The sequence below is a fragment of the Schistocerca piceifrons genome, chromosome 1 (assembly GCF_021461385.2).
Source record: "Schistocerca piceifrons isolate TAMUIC-IGC-003096 chromosome 1, iqSchPice1.1, whole genome shotgun sequence".
NCBI classification, from domain to species: domain Eukaryota; kingdom Metazoa; phylum Arthropoda; class Insecta; order Orthoptera; family Acrididae; genus Schistocerca; species Schistocerca piceifrons.
Window position 1 is genome coordinate 492,096,257 of NC_060138.1, and position 24,122 is coordinate 492,120,378.

Genomic DNA, 24,122 nt, shown 5'->3' on the forward strand with positions numbered 1-24,122 from the left:
ATTTTCGATACTATGAAGCACATCTCTTCTAGTGCAAGATCTTTGCTTTTTATATATTGCGAGGAGGTGGCATGGACAAAAACAATAAAAGAAGTCTAGTAAACATGGTCTCTAAAATGCATACCATAAGACCTATGATCACTTTTTCATTAGAAGGAATGTGTTTCACACTAGCCAAAATGATCAAGGGCTCATAGCTCTGAAAGCATGTATTTTATACCCTATGTTTACTTGACTTTTTGTTGTTGTTTTGGTTAGTATTTCCATCTCCCAAACTATCAAAAGCAAAGAACTTCCAGTAGAAGAGATATGTTTTGTAGTATCTAAGATGGGCAAGCGCTCATATCTGTTAAGGTATGTATTTTAGGAGCCCATGTTTACCGACATTTTTTGCTTTTTCTGTATAAGGAACCTACTCCTAAAAGTTGCAGGTGTTTCTTTTGGGACGCGCTGTATATTCAGAGGACGTAAATTATAATATGAGGTGGTGCAGTGGTTAGCACACTGGACTCACATTCTGGTGGACAATGGTTCATGATTCCCTAGCCAAACGCCGCTATGGTGCCTGTGAAACGTCACTGCCGATATCCTTCCCCATCCTTGAAACATTTCCAGTTTGTGGTCCGTCTCTAACGATCTCTTTGTCGACAGGATGTGAAACACAATCTTCCTTTCCCTTTTTTTATAACATAAAATCAACCAAACATGGTTCTCAACTGTAAACGAGTAAATACAAGTTATGCTTGTGACATAGAAACCGATCTTGCATCTCACTGGTCACGTTCCTCTCCATTAAACTAAAATCTGATTTGTCTTATTCAGTCTTAATTCTACATTCTGCCTACATCTGCCAAGCGTAGGAACAAAGAAGTAAAGGAAATAGGTGTTGGTGGTGCGGTGTGAGTAGAGAGGAACGCATAGGACCGGCGTCCTTGCAGCGCGCCCCGGGCGAGGCCTCGCGTTCCTGTCTTGTCCAGAGCGAGGACGACCGCCGCCAGACGGCCCACGCCCTCGCCTTGCCGCTGCGTGCAACTGGGCTTTCCTCTCTCATTACAGCACTATTCTACCACACGTCTTTTCTGCTTCGTTTTTCACTTGCCCAGCCACTTCATGACGGCGCTTTGACAACGCAGTTTTCTGTAAACGGTTTTAGGAAGGTTCGTCGTAGGAACCCAGATGGATGACATGGATGACACTGAGATTAGGTCCTGGCGGATACGACGTGCTCCGCATCCTTGAGTTTCGTTCGACCCTGAGCGGTTGGTAGTCCCAGAGAAAGTCGCTCCGACCCTGGCCTCATGTCACGCCCGGTCCTCTACACGTCAGTCTCCGTTAGCCATTCCTTAGCCGACTTCTACGTCGAGCTAACTTCAATCTGCACACGAAGTTCGAGTATACGCAATCAAACAAATGAATTTCTCATATCTTACTGGAAGATCAAGGTTTGCACTGATGTAAACGATGTTCTGCAGGACATTTCAGGATATATACGAGGATGTGGTGGTATTGCCGATAAATTCGAGTAACCAAATTTTATGTAAACTTTTTATCTAGTTTTCAGTACGCATACGTTTTCAGCCCTCTGTGTGCTTTCCACAAAGAGTTCCAGGAAACAGAGTCTAGAGCCACTTGATGTCTTTGGAGACAGCCCTGTTAAAAGTACCTTACCGAAATTCACCAGAAGTGATATAGGGAGAACCAGGAAACCATAAATCTTGACGCCTGTACGAAACTGGTCGTGGCTCGGTGTGTCCCGTGCGTCAAACAAAGTAACTCTCCTCTTGTTATTTTTTCCACAAACGCGTTTTACGGAAATGATCAAGAGCACTCAAATGGCTTACTGCCGTATTTAATGACCTTAAATTCAGTATCACTTTCTTAACCTCCCACCGTAGAACTGCGAGTAGTTTTTTTGACATCATCAAGGAACGCTTTTACGGCAACAGCGTTTACACGTACTTTGAGGCTTCTCTCCTTCAAATTACTTGTGCAGGTTTTATTAATCTCGGCAGTCAGCGGCCTAATGCCGTAAAGTTTGTGACCACTGTTGGCAGAAAGTAAATACCTCTGAATTCATCTCTAAATGAGTTATACCAGCATTTATTTTGCAGAAACCCCACGAACATGATGCGAGTACAGTTTCGTGTATTCATACTCCTGAAATAAGATTTTTAATACGAAGAACAAATGTTGGAAACTTATCAACGCTTTACGAGTCAGATATCACGGACAATTGTTGTGATTTACGGATATTGAAGACTCAAGATGGTTGTACCAAATTGTTAATAGAATTATTTGCCGAAAATCAAATAATCCGTGGGATTTCGTATATCACTTTTGGCGAGTGAATGGAAGGTTTCCTTGAAACTGTCACGGCCTGATCCGCATCCTCTTCCACCTGGTACTTCGTCTATTACCAAACTCATCCGGGCGAAATAAGACAGTAGTTAAGCTGCTGGGCTAGTACCAAAAAACAGGAAGATTCAGCATCTCTCTCGTGCTGTCCAGATGAGGGTATTTCCGTGTACTCGCTAATTAATTTCAGCTGCATACCGGGATGTCTCCTTCAAAAAAAGACAACGCCTAATTTTCAATCCCACCGTTGTTCAGTCTGCGCATAAGTTCTATCTCTAATCGCTTCGTCACCGATAACAATATTGGGGCTGATGCAGAAGCACATTCAAGGAACGCGATTGATTGCTTGACACAGGGGGAGAACACCTGGAGGTATAAACGACGTACGGCACAAATTATGAAGAGAAGTTAAGCGTTGAGCCTTGAGCATTTAGGAGAAATCGTACTCGCGATTCAGATAGTGGTGGGTCATTCATGCATCAACGAAGAAATTACAATGGAAAAGCTGAGATAGTTACGAAAATCATTTGCTTGCTTGCGAGGTCACAGAATAGTGAAAACTTAGTTTGGAATGCTGCCATAACGACATACAACCTGTTTTCGATAAGAAGGTATTATGTCATTAATTATATTTAGGATGTAGATAAGAACAATTGCGCCTTTTGCAACGGAATGCTTATATTATGCCTTTCTTTACGAAACACGTTCCGACTATTCATACCGGCCGTTATCAGTAGTCTACAATATAAAGAAAATTATTTGGTAATACGGATTTTGGATCTATAGTGTTTCCTTTCATGGCATTTGATTGTAAGATTATGATTTCACCCTTGTTATCATTTTTCTATCCGTTTCCTGTGTTCATTGGTTCTTCTGTAATCAGCTAGATGTATAAAGTACAGGTTTCCAAATGGTACTGTATCGTATGTGTACATTTCAGTGGACGTAATCTTCACTGCTGCCCGCTGAACAAGGCCTTGCTGACTGGTAGGGTTGGCTGAAGGATCATGGGAGCTGTAAAGAGCAAGACTGGAGTGGAGGTTTCGAGGTGGCGATGAGGACGGGGTGGATTTTAGGGACAAGTCGTGGGTGTGTTGTTTTAACTTTTCTTTTATTCACATTTTTTAAATAAATTTGGTAAGTGAAACGAGGCTAGGAAAGCAATCGAGTTAAATCAGGTTTAATCAGGTGATGCAAAGGTAATTAGGTTAGGAAATGAGACACTTAATGTAGTAGATGAGTTTCGGTTTATGGGCAGCAAAATAACTGATGACGGTCGAAGTAGAGAGGATGTAAAATATAGACTAGCAGTGGCCAAAAAGGAGTTTTTGAAGAAGTGAAATTTGTTGACATCGAACATAGATTTAAGTCTCAGGAAGTCTTTTCTGAAAGTATTTGCATGGAGCGTAGCCGTGTATGGAAATGAAACCAGGACGATACACACTTTAGACAAGAAGAGAATAGAAGCTTTTAAATGTGGTGTTACAGAAGAACGCGGAAGATTAGATGGGTTGATCAAGTAAGTAATAAGGAGGCACCGAACAGCATTCGGGAGAAAAGAAATTTGTGGCTTAACCTGACTACAAGAAAGGATCAGTTGGTAAGATACATCCTGAGACATCAAGGGATCACCAATTTAGTACTGGAGGGAAGCATGGAGGGTAAAAATAGTAGAGGGAGACCAAGAGATGATACAGTAAGCAGATGCAGAGATGTTGGTTGCAGTAGTTACTCAGAGATGAAGAGGCTTGCATAGAACAGAGTAGAAAGGAGAGCTGCCTCAAAGCAGTCTTCGGACTGAAGACCACAACGACAACAATGAATTAGTGAGAATATTGTCCTTCTGGTATTTGCTAAAGAAGAATGGACGCATGAAAAGAATAGAGAAATGAAAGTCTGTAATAAATCACAACCATATTCACAAATCAACAAAAGTTTTGCGACACCCATTTATTTCCAAACTCATGGCACAGAAGACAAAAGTTGGTTCTGAGTGCATGTAGTATACTAATTTCCAATGTGTCCAGATCACAAAAAATAATTTTTGCAACGACAAAATCGTATGTAAGCAGTAGGTTTTTTTTTCCCTAGGATTCCTGAGCAACTTCAAGACGCGGTGAATGCTTGAACTCGTTGTGGCATGCCCATAGATATCATCGAGCCAGCCCATATCCAAATTGTGCCAGTTTTCAATTGCGATTCTGCGTAAGTTGCGCAGAGTACGTAACCGCTGTCGACGTCCATAAACAGCTCGCTTCAATCGATCCCACACATGTTCGATTGGGTCCACGTTCGGTGAAGAAGCAGGCCACTCCTTTCTGGTGATCCTGTCATACTGAAGGACGATGAGGACTTGAGTTATCACCCATCAAGATGAAATTTTCACCAGAAATATATGGAGATATGGTTCAACTAATGGTTGCAGAATCTCGTCCCAGTACCGTAGAGAAGTAACCTCAACAACCACGGGAAGTGTGTGGTGGTCCCATGTAATGCCACCCCAGATCATCAATCCACTATCTTGTTGCACTTGTGGGACACAGTGTTGGACGCATTCGGTATTACCGGGCTGTCTCCGGTCTCGTATACTATAATTAGGATACAAACAGATCCACGTTCCGTCTGTAAGCAACGTCCGATGCCAATCCTGAGGTGTCCATTCTGTTTGATTTCTTGCCCATCTGTAACAGAGCTCATGGTGTTGTGGTGTACGACGTGGTGGTCGTTATAGTCATCGTTAGTGGAGAATCGCATCATGCAGCGGTTTCCTAACACTCTGATGCGATACAAGATGTCCTGTAGCCTTTTCAACCACTGAATTAAGGTTTGGAGCACTCAGCCCACAGTTCCTTTGGCTCAAAAATTGTAGATATTAATCATCCTGTGCACCTGTCAAGAGTGGACGGCTTCTGCGGTCTAAGTCCTCAACACTACCTGTCAATTGGAATGGATCACACGTTTGCATCTCGTCTCTTCGACTCTGGTGCACACTTAGAGCAACTTATCTGATTGACAAGCCCTCTGCGCGTAACGTGATGATGCGGACCTGATCAATCGTCGGGATTGTCCTTCGTGGCAAGGCGGATGTTCATTCTTCTGTTCCACGGATGTCTAGAATGAGCCCCTATTGGTCGTCTACTTTAAGCTGAAATGCTGCAATCCACTCGAATATGGCGTTCTACTCTTAGGTAACTGTGTATGTTTTTACAAACAACATCAGAGGTGACCTTCCGATCGGTACAGGAACAGTCACAAGAACAACACAGATGCACGACACATTGGGGTGATGAAAAACTGTTGTCGTGGGTAAATGGAAATAGACAATTTAAATGTGCTTCCAGGAAATACTACAGATTTCCCAAAAAAATATTTATAGACCACTAGACGCCTAGTACGAATAGAAGAAATACTTTACGTTAAAAACAAAATTAAGCGTTCTGTTACAAAAGATGATGGTATTTCTTGTACTGTACATGATAAAGAAAGCTGAATTACGAAGTGAGGAAGAATGGCTGTAGATATTAATAATATTAGCACATTGCAGCTGACATCTAGAAGTACGTGAAAAGAACACCCTTGTCTAGCAAATTCGTCTGCAACCACTCTCGGTGAGCACTTATAGATCCTGCTGAGAAATACACTCCTGGAAATTGAAATAATAACACCGTGAATTCATTGTCCCAGGAAGGGGAAACTTTATTGACACATTCCTGGGGTCAGATACATCACATGATCACACTGACAGAACCACAGGCACATACACACAGGCAACAGAGCATGCACAATGTCGGCACTAGTACAGTGTATATCCACCTTTCGCAGCAATGCAGGCTGCTATTCTCCCATGGAGACGATCGTAGAGATGCTGGATGTAGTCCTGTGGAACGGCTTGCCATGCCATTTCCACCTGGCGCCTCAGTTGGACCAGCGTTCGTGCTGGACGTGCAGACCGCGTGAGACGACGCTTCATCCACTCCCAAACATGCTCAATGGGGGACAGATCCGGAGATCTTGCTGGCCAGGGTAGTTGACTTACACCTTCTAGAGCACGTTGGGTGGCACGGGATACATGCGGACGTGCATTGTCCTGTTGGAACAGCAAGTTCCCTTGCCGGTCTAGGAATGGTAGAACGATGGGTTCGATGACGGTTTGGATGTACCGTGCACTATTCAGTGTCCCCTCGACGATAACCAGTGGTGTATGGCCAGTGTAGGAAATCGCTCCCCACACCATGATGCCGGGTGTTGGCCCTGTGTGCCTCGGTCGTATGCAGTCCTGATTGTGGCGCTCACCTGCACGGCGCCAAACACGCATACGACCATCATTGGCACCAAGACAGAAGCGACTCTCATCGCTGAAGACGACACGTTTCCATTCGTCCCTCCATTCACGCCTGTCGCGACACCACTGGAGGCGGGCTGCACGATGTTGGGGCGTGAGCGGAAGACGGCCTAACGGTGTGTGGGACCGTAGCCCAGCTTCATGGAGACGGTTGCGAATGGTCCTCGCCGATACCCCAGGAGCAACAGTGTCCCTAATTTGCTGGGAAGTGGCGGTGCGGTCCCCTACGGCACTGCGTAGGATCCTACGGTCTTGGCGTGCATCCGTGCGTCGCTGCGGTCCGGTCCCAGGTCGACGGGCACGTGCACCTTCCGCCGACCACTGGCGACAACATCGATGTACTGTGGAGACCTCACGCCCCACGTGTTGAGCAATTCGGCGGTACGTCCACCCGGCCTCCCGCGTGCCCACTATACGCCCTCGCTCAAAGTCCGTCAACTGCACATACGGTTCACGTCCACGCTGTCGCGGCATGCTACCAGTGTTAAAGACTGCGATGGAGCTCCGTATGCCACGGCAAACTGGCTGCCACTGACGGCGGCGGTGCACAAATGCTGCGCAGCTAGCGCCATTCGACGGCCAACACCGCGGTTCCTGGTGTGTCCGCTGTGCCGTGCGTGTGATCATTGCTTGTACAGCCCTCTCGCAGTGTCCGGAGCAAGTATGGTGGGTCTGACACACCGGTGTCAATGTGTTCTTTTTTCCATTTCCAGGAGTGTATATCGGGCAGCACCAATGTCAAGCTCTACAAGAGGAATAATATACGTGCATACGAGGTTATGTGAGATGGTTTTGAGACAAGGGACTTTGCGACAGTCCGTGTCTCTGAAGCGCAGGTGTCAAAAGCAAAGGTCGAGAGATGTTTCCGGAAGCAGCTTGTGCCTGCCAGACGGGACCACTGGGTGAGTCAGATCTGTTCCACTGTAGCGGCCGGGAGATCGGCGTCCGTTATTTGGCTGCGCGTGGACAGACGCGATACGGATCGCCGCGCCGTCTCAAGGCGAGCCACGCCCCGGCCTCCGCGCCGCTACGCGACACGCGGATGCAGGACCAGTTCCAGATCCCTCTGCGGCTGCGGCTGCGGCCGTCTGCAGCGGCAGCTGCCTGCATAGGGCTGGCCGGAAAACGGCGCGTCGAATAACTAGCACATTTTCTGCGGTTGCATTCAGTATCCAAGAGTGCTTCCAGAAACAAGAATATCTTACTTAAGTCGTCAGTAACAGATTTAGAGAATTATTTATTTTTTATTTTTGATCTTATCTAATTTGCATTGTACTCTCTGTACAAAGCAAATGAGCCGAGCATACTACAAAAATACTGTAGTATTTTAAGGAACGTCAGTAAAATGTCCAAGAGTATGCACGGCCTGCCAGAAATGAATAATGCCGGAGTGGCCGAGGGCGCCTCAGTCTGAAACCGCGCGACCGCTACGGTCGCAGGTTCGAATCCTGCCTCGGGCATGGATGTGTGTGTGATGTCTTTAGGTTAGTTAGGTTTAAGTAGTTCTACGTTCTGGGGTACTGATGACCTCAGATGTTAAGTCCCATAGTGCTCAGAGCCATTTTTGAATTATGTCCAAAATAAGATTAAAATTATATAGGATGATGATTTCAAGTGGGGAATAGGACAGCTAGTCAGTGTTCAAGACACCATAATAAAGCACATTATAATGTTGAGAATGATAATTCCCAAGTTGTGTTTACTTTTAAAAATCACTTTCTAATTGTAGTAGCAAAAATAACATAAAATGGTTCGTTAGAAGAAGCAAGTGAATGTATTCAAAATGGTTCAAATGGCTCTAAGCGCTATGGGACTTAACATCTGAGGTCATCAGCCCCCTAGACTTAGAACTAATTAAACCTTACTAACCTAATGACATCACACACATCCATGCCCGAAGCAGGATTCGAACCTGCGACCGTAGCACCAGCGCGGTTCCGGACTGAAGCGCCTAGAACCGCTCGGTCACAGCGGCCGGCTAAGAGAATGTATTAAAATTGGTATTCCCCAAACTTTAAACAAACAAAAGTAGCACCAACATTCTTCACTGAAATTAACACAGTTATAAACATTAATAAAGAAGCTAGTATGGTTTGACGGAATTTCAAAACAGAATTCTGAAAAATTGCTCTAACTTAATAAGTAATGTCCTCATTGATATATGTAATACATCACTGGCACAAGGAATTTTTCCAGAAAGATTAAAATATGCGTTTGTTAAACTGGTTTATAAGAAAGGTAATAAGAAAGACTTAAATAATGATGGTTTAATTTTCTTACTGACACCTTTTTCCAACATATTTGATCAAGTAATGTAATCAAGAGTACTCTCACGCTTAAGTCCGTAGAAATAATTTACTTAACATATCACACTTTGGATTCCAGAAGGGTCTTTGACTGAGAATGCTATTTCTATATTCAGCAACCAAAAATTAAAGTTATTAAATTATAAAATATCGTCAGTTGGAATTTTGTGTGATTCTTCCAACGCGTTTGATTGTGTAGATAATGGTACACTGTTAGAGAAACTCCAATCTTCTAGGATAGATTGCATTATACGCAACTGGTTTGAATTATATTTAACAAACAGAATGCAAAGAGTTGTACTGAATAAATCAGACAGTCTTGGAAAGGAAGAAAATCTTAATGACTAGAGAGAAGTCACGAAGAGAGCTCCACAGAATTCGTTGTTGGCTCAAATGGCTCTGAGCACTATGGGACTCAACTGCTGTGGTCATCAGTCCCCTAGAACTTAGAACTACTTAAACCTAACTAACCTAAGGACATCACACACACCCATGCCCGAGGCAGGATTCGAACCTGCGACCGTAGCAGAATCGCGGCTCCGGACCGGAGTGCCTAGAACCGCACGGCCACCGCGGCCGGCAATTCGGTGTTGGTTCCACTCCTATTGCTTATACACGGTGTATCATAATTAATGTCGTACACGCATACAGATGAAAGTACACGATACTAGAAGCAAAAAAGTCTCAGTAAACATAGGGTCGAAATTGCCTACCTTAAGAACTACGAGCAGTTTTTCATCTTAGATACTGTGGAGCAAATCTCTTCTAATGCAAGCTCTTTGGTTCAAATGGCTCTGAGCACTATGGGACTCAACTTCTGAGGTCATTAGTCCCCTAGAACTTAGAACTAATTAAACCTAACTAACCTAAGGACATCACGAACATCCATGCCCGAGGCAGCATTCGAACCTGCGACCGTAGCGGTCTTGCGGTTCCAGACTGCAGCGCCTTTAAACGCACGGCCACTTCGGCCAGCGCAAGCTCTTTGCTTTCCACATTTTGGGAAATAGTAGTATGGACCAGACCAAGAAAAACTGTCCAGTAGACATTTGCTGTAAAATGCATACCTTGAAAGTTATGAGCAATTTTTCATTACAAGAGTTTTGTTTCCAAGTAGCGAAGATGAGCACTTGCTCATAGCTCTTAAGGTATGCATTTGAGTGCCCTTGTTTTGCTGGACATTTCTTCCTTGTTTTAGTGCACATTACCATTTTCCAAAATATGGAAAGCAAAGAGCTTACAGTAAAAGAGATTTGCTTCACAGTACCGAAGATGAAAATTGCTCGTAGCTCTTAAGGAAGGCATTATCGACCCTATGGTTATTGGGACTTTTTTGCTTCTAGTATCGTGTACTTTCAACTGTATGCGTTAACGCCATTCATTATGATACACCCTGTATATGTGAATGACCTTCCACGTATCTTTCAACAAGCAGAAATAGTACTTTCGCGTGCTATTTAGTGCTGTAATAATCCCATTAGAAAGAGAAGAATGACCTTCCACGTATCTTTCAACAAGCAGAAATGGTACTTTCGCATGCTATTTAGTGCTGTAATAATCCCATTAGAGAGAGAAAGCAACAGAAGAGATTGTTAATTATTTTTCAAAGAATTATTAAGTGGTTCTCTGAAAATCGATTCTCCCTTAATTTTGAGAACACAATTACATTCATTTTTGTACGACAGTCATACCAGCAACTTATATAGCACATGTACAGGAGTTAGTAAATAGGGTAGAGTGCTTCAAATTTTTCGGTGAACATATTGATGAAAACTTGAAACGGAAGAAGCACATTATTGAGATTCTGAAATAATTTAGTTCATCTACTTTTAGTCTTCGTATAATTGCTGGTCTTCGAAGGAAACGAATCAGCCTCCTCACATATTTTGCATATTTCCACTCAGTACTGTGATATGGAATAATTTTCTGTGGTAACTCATCACTTACAAAGAAAGTATTGATTACACAAAAGCGAGCAGTGAGAATGATCCTTGATGTTCAGCTGCGGTCGTCAAATGGTTTCCTCTCAAAGCGCTTGGGCATTTTAACTGCACCATCACAAAACAAAGTCGCTAAGAAACTTCGTCATGGATAACCCATCACAATTTGATGATTTCCACACTTACAGCACTAAAGGAAAAGATGAAGTTTATTACCCATTATTAAAGCTGTCATAAACGGTTCAGGAGACAATCTGAGCAGACTTCTTAGATTGTTTCCAGATGAAGATGTCTTTCACTATCGTCATAAGATCAAGACCACCTCATTTCGCATCTTATCCATCCACGGCATTTTCAACTTACTTTTATAGCACCAAATCTCAAATGCTTCGATTCCTTTCCGTCTCCGTTTTCCCACAAACCATTGCGCAGTACCATACAGTGCTGCGCTCCAAACGTACATTCTCGGAAATTTCTTCCTCAAATTAAGGCTCGAATTTGATATTAATACACTTCTTTTTGCCATGACTGCTATCTTTCCCAGTGAAACTTGACTTTTCATGTCCTCCTTATTTCGTTTGTCATGTGTTTTGTTGCTTCCAAGGCAACAGAGTCCCTTCAGTTCCTCTACTTACTGGTCTCCAATTTTGATATTGAGTTTATCTCTAGTTTCAGCACTGCTTTCTTTGTTTTACTCTCAAACCATAATGTGTACACTTTAGACCGTTTATTCCAGTCCATATGTCGTGTACCGATTCTTCACTTTCTTCTGAGAATAGCAGTGTTACCAGAGTGTCTTGTCTTTGATATCCTGTGAACATGAATTCCTATCCCACACCTGAGTGTCTCTTTTATTTCCACCATTGCCTCTTCGATATAAAGGTAAATTAGTAGGAAAGACTGCATCGTATATTAAACAAACTGATTACATCGATCTTGATTTTCGATTCTTAATTTTCGCTCATGGTTCTTTTGTTAATTGTGTAGGCCCCGTCATCCCCTATCAGTTACACCTATTTTTGTGAGAATTTGCACCATCTTACATTTTCGAATTCTTTTTCTAGGTCGAAAATCTTATGAAAGAAGCACGTACCGAGAGAGAAAACTTGGAGAGGGCTGGGACTCGACTGTGGATGCAAGGCGTAACCGCAGGATACGGTCGACTCTTGAACCGTGAGAAATAAGCGAACAGAACTATTATGACACTGGAGATCATTCGTTTAGAAGGAGGTGAAAGCACAACATATTGGCGTGTAAAGCGCCTTAGAAGATGCTGGTCTAGCTGCACGTGGTGCAAAAAATTATACTCTTGTAATTTATCTATGAATACTGCAGCCAGACGCTAGGGTCTAAATTTATGTTATTTTTGGCAGCACCACGGCCCTGGTGTCTAGTTCACAAAACAACGTTTCTGTAGTACCTCCGTCTCATGATGAGCCTAGTGTGGCTAAGTTAGAGGCAACATATACGCCACTCACGGATTAGTTCTTAGGCCTGTTCCGACTGGTCGTCTTCTGCCAACAAGGTTCAAATGGCTCTGAGCACTATGGGACTTAACATCTGTGGTCATCAGTCCCCTAGAACTTAGAACTACTTAAACCTAACTAACCTAAGGACATCACACACATCCATTCCCGAGTCTGCTAACAAGGCAGTACAAGGAGCGATCTATGATCGTGGGGCAACAGATCAGGGTGATACCAATCTCTCCAACTGTTATTGCCAGCAGATGAATCCATATGATACAACTACTTCTTCACTCAAGTAGCTCCTGATTTGGCCTCACAAGCACTGAGTGGACCCCTTCCGGATCTCCCAACCTCGGAAAAAATCTGATGAGGTACCAGGAATCACACCATCGTCCTGTCGTACTGAAGGCATCCTTTCGGCTACAGAGGCGGTGCGATGGTGTCAAACTCAAAAAGCAACTGGTTGCGTATCACAGCTACATAAACCGTCAGTACACCGTGTATCCTCGGTACACCCTGTACAGTGGCTTTCAGGGTAAAGATATAGACGTAGTCATGTACGCTTTTAGAATCTTGAACTTGTACCTCGAAACGTGACGCGGAAGCAGATGGTCACGTAACTGACCTTCCTCAACGGTGAAGGAAAGAGTGGGTGCGCCTATCGGGTGTCTGCGAGCGACGGTAACGGGACCACAGGGCTGTGGCGACTCAGGTTCACCTGCAGCTGCAGAATGCGGGCCTTGGCCGTGGTGGTCGGCGTCAGACACCTGTTACCAGGGGGACCGAGACCCAGACGCAAGGTGGCCCTCTGGGGTCGCACACTCGTCCCGCACCTGCTGCGCTCGCTCCTTAGCCCCTGAACACCTGTGCCGCTTTCCTGCCTTGTGACGCAGTGCAGACTTGGCCTTGGCGTCACTAGAGTAGGTCGGATGCGCTACAACCTCCAGGCTTCAGTCAACTGGAGGACAGTGTCAACCTGTACAAATCTACAAATTGGAGGAGATACCGGACAGTAATTGGTGCACAAGGTCGTTACGAGCTTACCCATATCCCCAGTACCCAAATATTAAAGTAGCCACAACTGGTAAGACAATTTTCCGCATACATTTACGATTTACTCTAGTCACGAAAACTAACAACGGCTAGGAGAGCAGTGTGCTGACAACATGCCCCTCCATATCCGCATCCAGTGACGCTTATGGGGTTGCGTGTTCCTAACCTACACCAATTGTCCAGCTGCGGAAAAGGGATCTACAATTTAACATGCAGTGCGGGCCACGTGTCGTTTCCATCGATTCCTCATATATTTGTGACGTGGAGGTTGGATTAAAAAGCAGACTGAACGAACCTAAGTCCGACCGGGATTCTACCTCATGACCTCTCGATTTGAGGCACGCGCTTTGCCGCTGGAGCACCACTTCCTTCCGCGTAGACAATGACAGACAGTGACAACAGGTGTAAATCACAAGGTACTAGGTTGGAGTTGTATGGAGGTCACCATTAAGATGCTTCTTTACGGAACGAAACGAATTGTGTTTAAGTCAACAGACTCACATTCGGGAGGTCGGTGAGTCAAATCTTCTTCCGAGAAAATGTTTGATCAGTCGAGCATCCGCAAATGTGGAACATTAATAGAATGAAAGTCTGCTTCAGTTACCAGTAATTTATTATTTGTTACACGACAAGTTTTGAAGCTTAATATTACGTTTTCAAATAATTATGGAATCGACCATGTAGATTCATGTTTTTCGTCATTTAACTGACTCATCTGCAGCAACGGCCGACTTTGTCCCGACTGAAAACGACACTTCCTACTTTCTTTCCTAACCTCTCGCACACCAAGGATGTTCTAAGCCTCTAATGACCTCGACGTCGACGACACGATCAACCCTAATATTCTTGGCTACTTTTTTCTCATAACCCGTTTCAAGAACGCTGATGAGTTTTATCGCTTCGGAACAGTGAAGAAGTACTTCAGCGTAAGGCGATTTGCAACCGACTTAGACGATCAGCGCTCCGACATGAGTGACCGGCTTTAAGATTTTGTGGCTGTGGTACACAGTCATGTAATTTTTTTAAAGTCATCATAGCCACCTTTCACTGTGAAGACTACTTATTCGTAAAATACGTTACTGCACTTTCCCTAATAATAATAATATACACACAAAAAAGTTTTGCATCACCTCAGTACCTACGTCCGCAACCTGTACAGAAATTTGGAATAGAGATCAACATAAACCTAATTTTCTCCCTTTTTATTGCTCATGAAAACCACACATTGCATGTTGTACCACAATACAGCGAAACCTTCAGAGTTGGTGGTCCAGACTGCTGTACACACCAATACCTCTAATACCCAGTAGCACGTCCTCTTGCATTGATGCATGCCTGTATTCGGCGTGGCATACTATCCACAAGTTCATCAAGGCACTGTTGGTCCAGATTGTCCCACTCCTTAATGACGATTCGGCGTAGCTCCTTCATAGTGGTTGGTGGGTCAAAAAATGGCTCTCAGCACTATGGGACTTAACAGCTATGGTCATCAGTCCCCTAGAACTTAGAACTACTTAAACCTAACTAACCTAAGAACAGCACACAACACCCAGTCATTTGGTGGGTTATGTCGTCTATAAACAGCCCTTTTCAATTTATCCCAGGGATGTTCGATAGGGTTCATCTCTGGAGAATATGCTAGCCACTCCAGTTGAGCGATGTCGTTATCCTGAAGGAAGTCATTCACGAGATGTGCATGAAGACGATTACCTCGCCAATATGCGGCCGATATGGTTGCACTATCGGTCGGAAGATGGCATTCATGTATCGTGCAACTGTTACCGCGCCTTCCAGGCCCACCAGCGGCGTACGTCGGCCTCACATAATGCCACCCCAAAACAGCAGGGAACCTCCACCTTGCTGCACTCGCTGGACAGTGCGTCTAAGGCGTTTAGCCTGACCGGGTTGCCAGGGAACCACCACTTTTCTGCACTCGCTGAACAGTGTGTCTAAGGCGTACAGCCTGACCGGGTTGCCTAGAAACACGTCTCCGACGATTGTCTGGTTGAAGGAATGTGCGACAATCATCGATGAAGAGATCGTGATGCCAATCCTGAGCGGTACATTCGGCATGTTGTTAGGCCCATCTATACCGCGCTGCATGGTGTTGTTGTTGCAAAGATGGACCTCCCCATTGACGTCGGTAGTGAAGTTGCGCATCTTGCAGCCTATTGCGCACAGTTTGAGTCGTAACACGATGTCCTGTGGCTGCACGAAAAGCATGGTGGCGTTGCTGTCAGGGTTCCTCCGAGCCATAATCCGTAGATAGCGGTCATCCACTGCAGTACTATCCCTGGGTGGCCTGAGCGAGGCATGTCATCGACAGCTCCTGTCTCTCTCTGTATCTCCTCCATGTCCGAACAACATTGTTTTGTTTCATTCCAAGACGCCTGGACACTTTCCTTATTGAGAGCCCTTCCTGGCACAAAATAACAGTGCCAACGCGATCGAAACGCGGTATTGACGGTCTAGGCATAGTTGAACTACAGACAACACGAGCCGTGTACCTCCTTCCTGGTGGAATGACTGGAACTGTTCAGCTGTCGGACCCCTCCGTCTAATAGGTGCTGCTCATGCGTAGTTGTTTACATCTTTGGGCGGGTTTCGTGACATCTCCAAACAGTCAAAGAGACTCTGTCTGTGATACAATATCCGCAGGAGCTCTGGGAACAGGGGTGTTGGAAAACTTTTTTTGATATTCTGTAAATGGGGGAAACGTTTTCGTACTGACAGTTTTGCTTATAGTTTTTCATCACTCCGTGGAAGTGCACACACTACCCTTAATATGTCAAAGAGAATGGCAGCGACCACTTCCCGCCGCTAGCTTTCCAACTTTTGAAGATTCTGTAACTGTCAGTGCAGGACCACCCACCATAACTAAAGGATGCTTTAAAAGCGCACTGTTAAGTGTAACAGTTATTTATATTTGATCACGTAGTGGAAAATTTTACCAATCGAGTTCCGAAAAATTGGTTTCCTCTCTTTAGGAAGTACACTGTTTCTGTGCTGAGAGTAGGTATATTTTTCATTGTATCATACACGTTGTTCGTAAGTGCCGAGCGAGGAATAATGGTCTTAACGTTTGAAGCTCATGTGGCATCCCATAAAAAGTAGCGCATGCTTTCCACTAATTCGAATCCACTGAGATAGCCATCTCATATCTGCTTAAGATGCTGGAGATTGTATGTGTCGTTAGAACTATCTGTCAATGTCATGTTGATTCACCTTGCACTTACTTGAGTCCCATACCTTCTCCCAGAAAGCAGCAGAGAATAATTGGTGGCTCATCTCGGAAATTTACGGGAAAGTTGTGCCGGAAAATAAAGATTCACAAAGAAGTAGTAGCAGGCTGACGGATGAACCGAGGATCCGGGTTTCTCCTGATGAAAACGAAGAGGCAGATTTTCCCCGCAATGCGCGCTCCGCATTCACTGCCGATTGGGAGAAAGCCGCTTCCTGGCCGCTGAGAATCAGCCAGCGGGGATTCGCGCCCAAGAGGCAAGGCCTCCGCCCTAGGCAACGGAGTCGCTTCTGGTGCCGCCGCCATTCCCAAATCACGAGTGTAACTCTACAACATCGAAACCGTCAGCAGCAAGGGACCAAGTCTACCTCTAAAAGGACGCCATGATGCTCGCGCAAACAGCCCCGGCTTTCAAGTGAAAATGATAACGTTGCTTTCGTTGGTTTCCCGTAGCTTCCGTAGCGAGATCACGCCGGTGGCCGTGGCAAAATTCACACTCTTTTGGTGACGTGCTGCGTGCGAGGCAAACTACGTGACGTGCTGTTTCGTACGTCATTCGGAAGCGTTCATTTGCGTATCTGGATTCCTTTCTAAAACTGCTACACAGGTAAAATAAGTCTAAATAAGGATCATAGGCCTCGCTTCGACCAGCGAGACAGGATTAAACTTATCATTACCCCAGCAGTAGTTATTAAGTGACCCCTTGGTTACTTAATTATTTGCAGAAATGAAACTTCTTGGCATATTAAATCTCTCTACAGGACCAGAACCCGAATTCGGGGACCTTGCCTTTCGCGGGCAAGTGCCACCCCAACTTCTTGGCATATTAAATCTCTCTACAGGACCAGAACCCGAATTCGGGGACCTTGCCTTTCGCGGGCAAGTGCCACCCCAACTGAGTAACCCAAGCACGACTGACGAACTATCACCACAGATTTACTTCCGTCAGAACTTCATCTCTTACCCTCCAAACTTCACAGAAGTTCTCCTGCGAATCTAGCAGTGCTAGGGTTCCTGGAAGAAAGGATACTGCGGAGACTTGGCTTCGCTACAGCATGGGGGATTGTTTCCGGGATGAAACTTTCATTCAGCAGCGGCACTTCTGGAAGAAAAGATATTGCGGAAACATGGCCTAGCCACAGCCTGGGGGATTGTTTCCGAAAAATTTTAGAAGACATTCTTTCAATGGGGAATGAACAACGATCGGTGTAATTTCTATTTAGTAAAACAGTCTTGATCGCAATAGGTATTAATTTTGGTTGGCAACCGGACTTCGATAAAAAGGTTATGGTAACATGGCTAAAAACATCAAGAACAAAAGCTACAATAATTACAGAATAAAATGTTATACCTATGATGATGGCTGGTGGGGGTGAACGGGGGAATATCCATAAGAATACGGACGTCAACTGCAGAATAAGGCAACATTATTCGAGAATAGATACTGTTAGCCCCACCAATCGAATGCCGTATTACATGGTTGACAACTAAGCATGTATTTATTACGTGAGATATTATACATCAAATGGTATAGTTAAAATTGACGAGTAAAATCGATATATAACTATATAAAAATTACATACATAATCGTTCACAACAAATACTTTATAATAATAAATATTACTACACTCCTTCTGAACAGAAATATCTTCCTTGTCTTTGCTACTCTAATGTTTATGTATTTGCTTCGTCCATTGTTTGTTATTTTGCTTGCAAGGTGCCAAATTCCTTCGTCTATTTCGTGGTCTCCTACACTGATACAAAGTTTATCACCAATTTCTGTTTTGCTACGCCTAATTACTCCTCGTTTCGTCGGTTTACTCTCAATCCATATTCTGCACTAATTAAACTGTTCACTCCATTCAACGGGTCCTGTGATTCTTCTTCACTTTCACCCAGGATAGCACCTTTCATCCCGAATTTTAATCTTACTGTTGACTGAACTTATCTTTTATTTCCGCCATTGTTTCTTTGATATACATATTGAACACCAGGAGCGAAAGACTGCATCCCTCTCTTACACCCTTTTTAATCTGAGCATTTCGTCGCTGTTCTTCCATTGTTATTGAGCCTTCTTGGTTTTTTAGGTACTGTGTATCTTCATTCTTTCTGAACAGCATACACCAATTTTCTGAGAATTTTGAAAATCTTGCACCAATTTAGATTGCCGAACGATTTTTCCAGGTCGACAAATCCTGCATAATATGTGTACGGAGTCCAACGTATGTAATACTTGTACGAAGTATGCTCAAATATCTCCAGACTTCGTACAATTATGCTGATATTTGCACGTGACCCCTTACTTCTTTCCCCCTCCTCTCCCCCCACCTGCTCGAACAACCCGGGCTGTGTTATCACTACGGTATTGCAGTTAGTAACCTGTGTATGAGATTTAGCTGAAGCTGCTCCATGAGTTCCAAAGTTATCCTTACTTATACATAAAAACTTTTTTCTAAATCCACCCCCAAGTCTAGATATGATGGAGATGTCATCCTTACTGTATGTATTCCAGAGAGTAAGTTATGTATGTTTGAAGTTTGGTTGAAACTGGCGCAGGCATCGGTAAGTTATGCTGTAATCACACGTTGAGCCACGTATAAAGTAAATATTCACAGGTAGATGTTAGGGTGGGTTGGGCGGTTGGCTCCTACAGTCCGTTCCAGTCTCATAAATAGCGCCAGGTATGCCAAAAAAAAAAAAAAAAAAAAAAAAAACGCTAGAGTGCTGACTATTCAGAGGTATAAGACTCGTCAAACGACTTACAAATGCCAGCACGGTGTGATGGAGCATCACACTAGCCGAATGTTACATCTTCATATGATATTTCTCTCTCTCTCTCTCTCTCTCTCGCTCTCTCTCTCTCTCTCTCTCTCTCTCTCTCTCTCTTTCTTTCTCTCTCTCTCACTCTCTCTCACTCTCTTCCAGCACTCTCTTATATTCTGTTTCTGCTTTCATTTGGCTCTTTCACGTCTTATTAAGAGAGGAATATAGTGATCTATCACTGTTTGACAGCTAATGCCATGTTTATGTACAGATTTTACTGATTGACTCTGAATGTTACATTACATTTTCAATGTCTTGAGCTGATGGCAGCAGTAGCTAAAACGATGTTGAAATAAAGTAGTATATTAAGCGATCTAGACGGCTTTGTTCACAAAATATTTTCCGTTCCCAAAATACGCATACATTTCTCTGAGTTTCAAAAGAAAACAGTAGTGCCAACAATGCTGAATGATTTTGAAATTACAACCTGAAAAGAATCTACAATTTTGCTTAAGATGGTTTCCACTAACAACAAGTTCTGGTTACACGACCCAGAACATAAAATCATTTCTCTTACATGTATCGTCCTGCCTTATTCGATACTGGGTTCTATTAATACCATTCCTGTCCTATGCCTACAAGTAGGTAAGTTGTTACACGCAAAGTTTGTTAAACATAAACATCCTTTCAGTCTCTAGTGGTCTCGATGTCTAACAGAAACTAAACTCTTCTATCCTTCCTTTAACGGAGTGCAGTATCTTCTTACATGTACTCAACGATGGAGGCGACGGCCGAGGTGGCCGAGCGGCTCTAGGGGCTACAGTCTGGAACCGCGCGACCGCTACGGTCGCAGGTTCGAATCCTGCCTCGGGCATGGATGTGTGTGATGTCCTCAGGTTAGTTACGTTTAAGTAGTTCTAAGTTCTAGGGGACTGATGACCTCAGCAGTTAAGTCCCATAATGCTCAGAGCCATTTGAACATTTTTGAACGATGGAGGCGGAGGGAGGGAGGGGTGACAAGGTTCACTTTTTCTACCAATATCCGCTAAGTGGGTGCTACATATCCCTTCACTACGAGTTCTACGCAGTCTTTAACAATGTTTGATAGAAGTGATCACAACAATGGTCCTCCGCACATACATTTACATACGTAAATATGAAGAGATTCTCTGGCAATTATGTTACTTCTAAGGAACACACTGTGAAATCTTCTCGTGCATTTAAACGCCTTTTTCTTGCTGCTGTCTATTTCATTCGCTCTAGACGAGTTCCCCCTTACACATTAAGGCATTTTCAGTAGATTTAATCTGAAATAATACAGTTTTGTTTATATACGTGATATTTCTAGATTAGGAAACAGTTCGTGTTTTAGTTTTTATATAAATAAATTACTACTCTAGTTATTCGTCTGTTTATAAAAGGAATATTTATACGCTTGCTGCGGATGGTGGTCAAGCAAATAAACAAATTATATTGGAATTGTTTGAACTAGGAGAGCATCTACATGAACCAGCTTTCTGTTCAAATTGCAGTCTATCAATTAGAGCTTTTATGAGAAGAAAACCTTCCTGGAAATGAGAATACAGAACTATGAATGAATTGGGATCATAGCGAACCGGAATCTGAAATATAAATCCACCATAAGGTAATACCTCACCTTGTTGTGGAAACTGTACTTGTGACGGAAAGTCTGTCTACTTGTCACAGTTTCCATTGCTTTAGAGCAATGATTTAGTTGCGACAAAGTTTAGGAATCACATAAACGTAAATTTCTCCTACTTCCTACTTCACGCTACGGGAAATGAACTGCTGTAGTTCATTAGCCGTTCTCGAAAACTGAAATGCTAATGAAACTGAAAGGACAGTCGAAACCGACGAAATATTTTTTCAGGTCAGAAGCGTTTGGCAACTCTTTTTACATTTTTTAGATATTTTTGAGAGGCATGATTAGAGAGGTTTTTGCTGCCCAGTGTTAGTCATTAGTATGCAAAAAGAGCAGAATTAGGCTAAAGGTGAGCTGTGACTTTGAAGTCACATTTAGAGTTATTCCTAGCTACATTCAAAAGAACTTTTGCTTGGAATTTTGGCATGTGGTAATATCACTGTGCATCTTCTTTATGAATTACTAGCTGAAAAACCGGGCATCTATCAGAAACGAAAACAAAAAATTTTTATGCATTCGTGAAACACCTCTGAAATTATTGAACACTCATACAAAGAAACATAGAAACATCCGCAGCTAATACAAAAATGTGTAAGGACAGTACACAAATTAAGGAACATATTACGCAGAATATTAATTCCCTGTGATGTTTATTTAACTTGGAAACTTGTGATGAACGATATTCCTAGTAGGCTGGCCGGAGCTGCTTCGCGCGTTTTTGTAACCGTATGTATCTACGGCAACGCCTCCTCATAGCTCTGCAGACGCCTATTGTATCCGACTACAGCCGTTTGTACTTTGGAGTTGAAAACTGTCAAAAGCGCTGCGAGGTGTCAGGGATTTCCGTAAGTCGAATGTATTGTACGAGTGTATTAGTAGTAAAGAATAAGTGTACCAAAACTTTATGCATGATACGGTATTTTTTCATTCATCTCAGTGTTTACGACGTCGCATCTCCTGAACTATGAAACATAGATGGTTCTTACTCCCACAGCGATTGTTACCTGACGGTAAGGGATGCGTGTACCAAGTGTGGTTGGAATCCGGTCCAGTGATTCAGGAGGAGGTGTGGAACATACACACATACATACATCCATTTTTGTAAACGGTAAGGATTAAAAAACTTGGTAGTGTTCAATGAAAAGCTGTGGAATTACGTCAACCAGCTCCCAAGAAAAGTCAAGTGCCTATTATGTTTTGTTTCGAAATATAATTTCAGTTTACATTTAAGAAAGGCTGTTCATGAGGCATATTGTTGTTGTTGTGGTCTTCAGTCCTGAGACTGCAGCTCTCCATACTAATCTATCCTGTGCAAGCTGCTTCGTCTCCCAGTACGTACTGCAGCCTACATCCTTCTGAATCTCCTTAGTGTATTTATGTTTTGGTCTCCCTCTACGATTTTTACCCTCCACGCCGCCCTCCAATACTAAATTGGTGATCCCTTGATGCCTCAGAACGTGTCCTACCAACCGATCCCTTCTTCTAGTCAAGTTGTGCCACAAACTCCTCTTTTCCCCAATTCTATTCAATACCTCCTCATTAGTTATGTGATCTACCCATCTAATCTTCAGCATTCTTCTGTAGCACCACATTTCGGAAGCTTCTATTCTCTTCTTGTCCAAACTATTTATCGTCCATGTTTCACTTCCATACATGGCTACACTACACACAAATACTTTCAGAAACGACTACCTGACACTTAAATCTATACTCGATGTTAACAAAATTCACTTCTTCAGAAACGCTTTCCTTGCCATTGCCAGTCTACATTTTATATCCTCTCTACTTCGACCATCATCAGTTATTTTGATTCCCAAATATCAAATCTCCTTTACTACTTTAAGTGTCTCATTTCCTAATCTAATTCCCACAGCATCACCCGAGTTAACTCGACTACATTCCATTATCTTCGTTTTGCTTTTGTTGATGTTCATCTTATATCCTCCTTTCAAGACACTGTCCATTCCGTTCAACTGCTCTTCCAAGTCTTTTGCTGTCTCTAACACAATTACAATGTCATCATCGAATCTTAAAGTCTGAGGTATATTATCCGGAGATTATTGTTAACAGAAAACTCACTTTCATGTACTTTTGTATTATGCTTATGACAACTTGGAGTTGTGTACAAGCCTCTTCTCCCGTAAACATGATATGTTTCTCGTGTTGCAGTTGGCCTCCACTGGTGTTGGCGCTGCTGGTGACGTGGAGCGGTGTGGCGAACACGCAGTTTGTGGCGGACGGCGACTGCGCCCTGGTGCTGGACAGGCCCGGCAGGACGAGCGCCTACGACTATGCCCTCAACGCGCTCCGCGGCACCTTGTGAGTACTTGCGCCTCCCACCCAGCCCCTCTGCTATCGCCCTCCTCTGTTTAACTACCCGGACACTTGGGAAACAGTAATTAATGAACTAGTACAAAGTTTCCTCTGCCTGGAAACAATGTAACTGGGATCAAATGGTTCTCCATTGGTTTTTAGGGTTCAGTACCTCAAATGGTGAAAAAGGAACACTTATGAGATCATCACTATGTTGTCCGCCTGTCCGTTTATCTGTGCGACTGTTAAGATCCGTCTTTCCCAGGAATGGAGAACAGTATCATGATGAAATTGATGCCACATACTAAGGTCTATGGTCCCTTGGGACGTAAAAAATGTAAGCTTATAGGTCAATGGTATTAAAAGATACGGCCATTTATGTCAAATATTTTTACACTCGAAAACTTTCTCATACAAAAAAAAAAAGAAGTAAATCGTAGTCATGTTTAAGTAAATAAAAAATATTTTATTAAATCTTATCTCTCCCTACATATGTTTAACGGGAATAAGTTTAGATATTTTTGTAGGTGGCTGTTTTTTCTCTGAACTGTGTTCCGACGAACACATCACAAACTTTACGACCTGTTGTTTTCTGCACGGCCGTAACTGAGTAGTCTACACCTGCCAGTATAGACTAACCGTTTTGCGTCCACGCCCCCACACTTCAATACCAGATC

At 43.4% G+C, this 24,122-nt stretch overlaps 1 protein-coding gene across 1 annotated transcript in view; it reads left to right on the forward strand.

The window, feature by feature from the left end:
* Positions 1–24,122, forward strand: part of LOC124795499 (chorion peroxidase-like) — a 244,959-nt gene that overhangs the window by 93,521 nt on the left and 127,316 nt on the right. Inside the window, exon 2 of the mRNA XM_047259556.1 lies at positions 23,302–23,451. Within this exon, the coding sequence (XP_047115512.1) occupies positions 23,302–23,451 (150 nt within the window). The remainder of the gene's footprint in view (positions 1–23,301; positions 23,452–24,122) is intronic.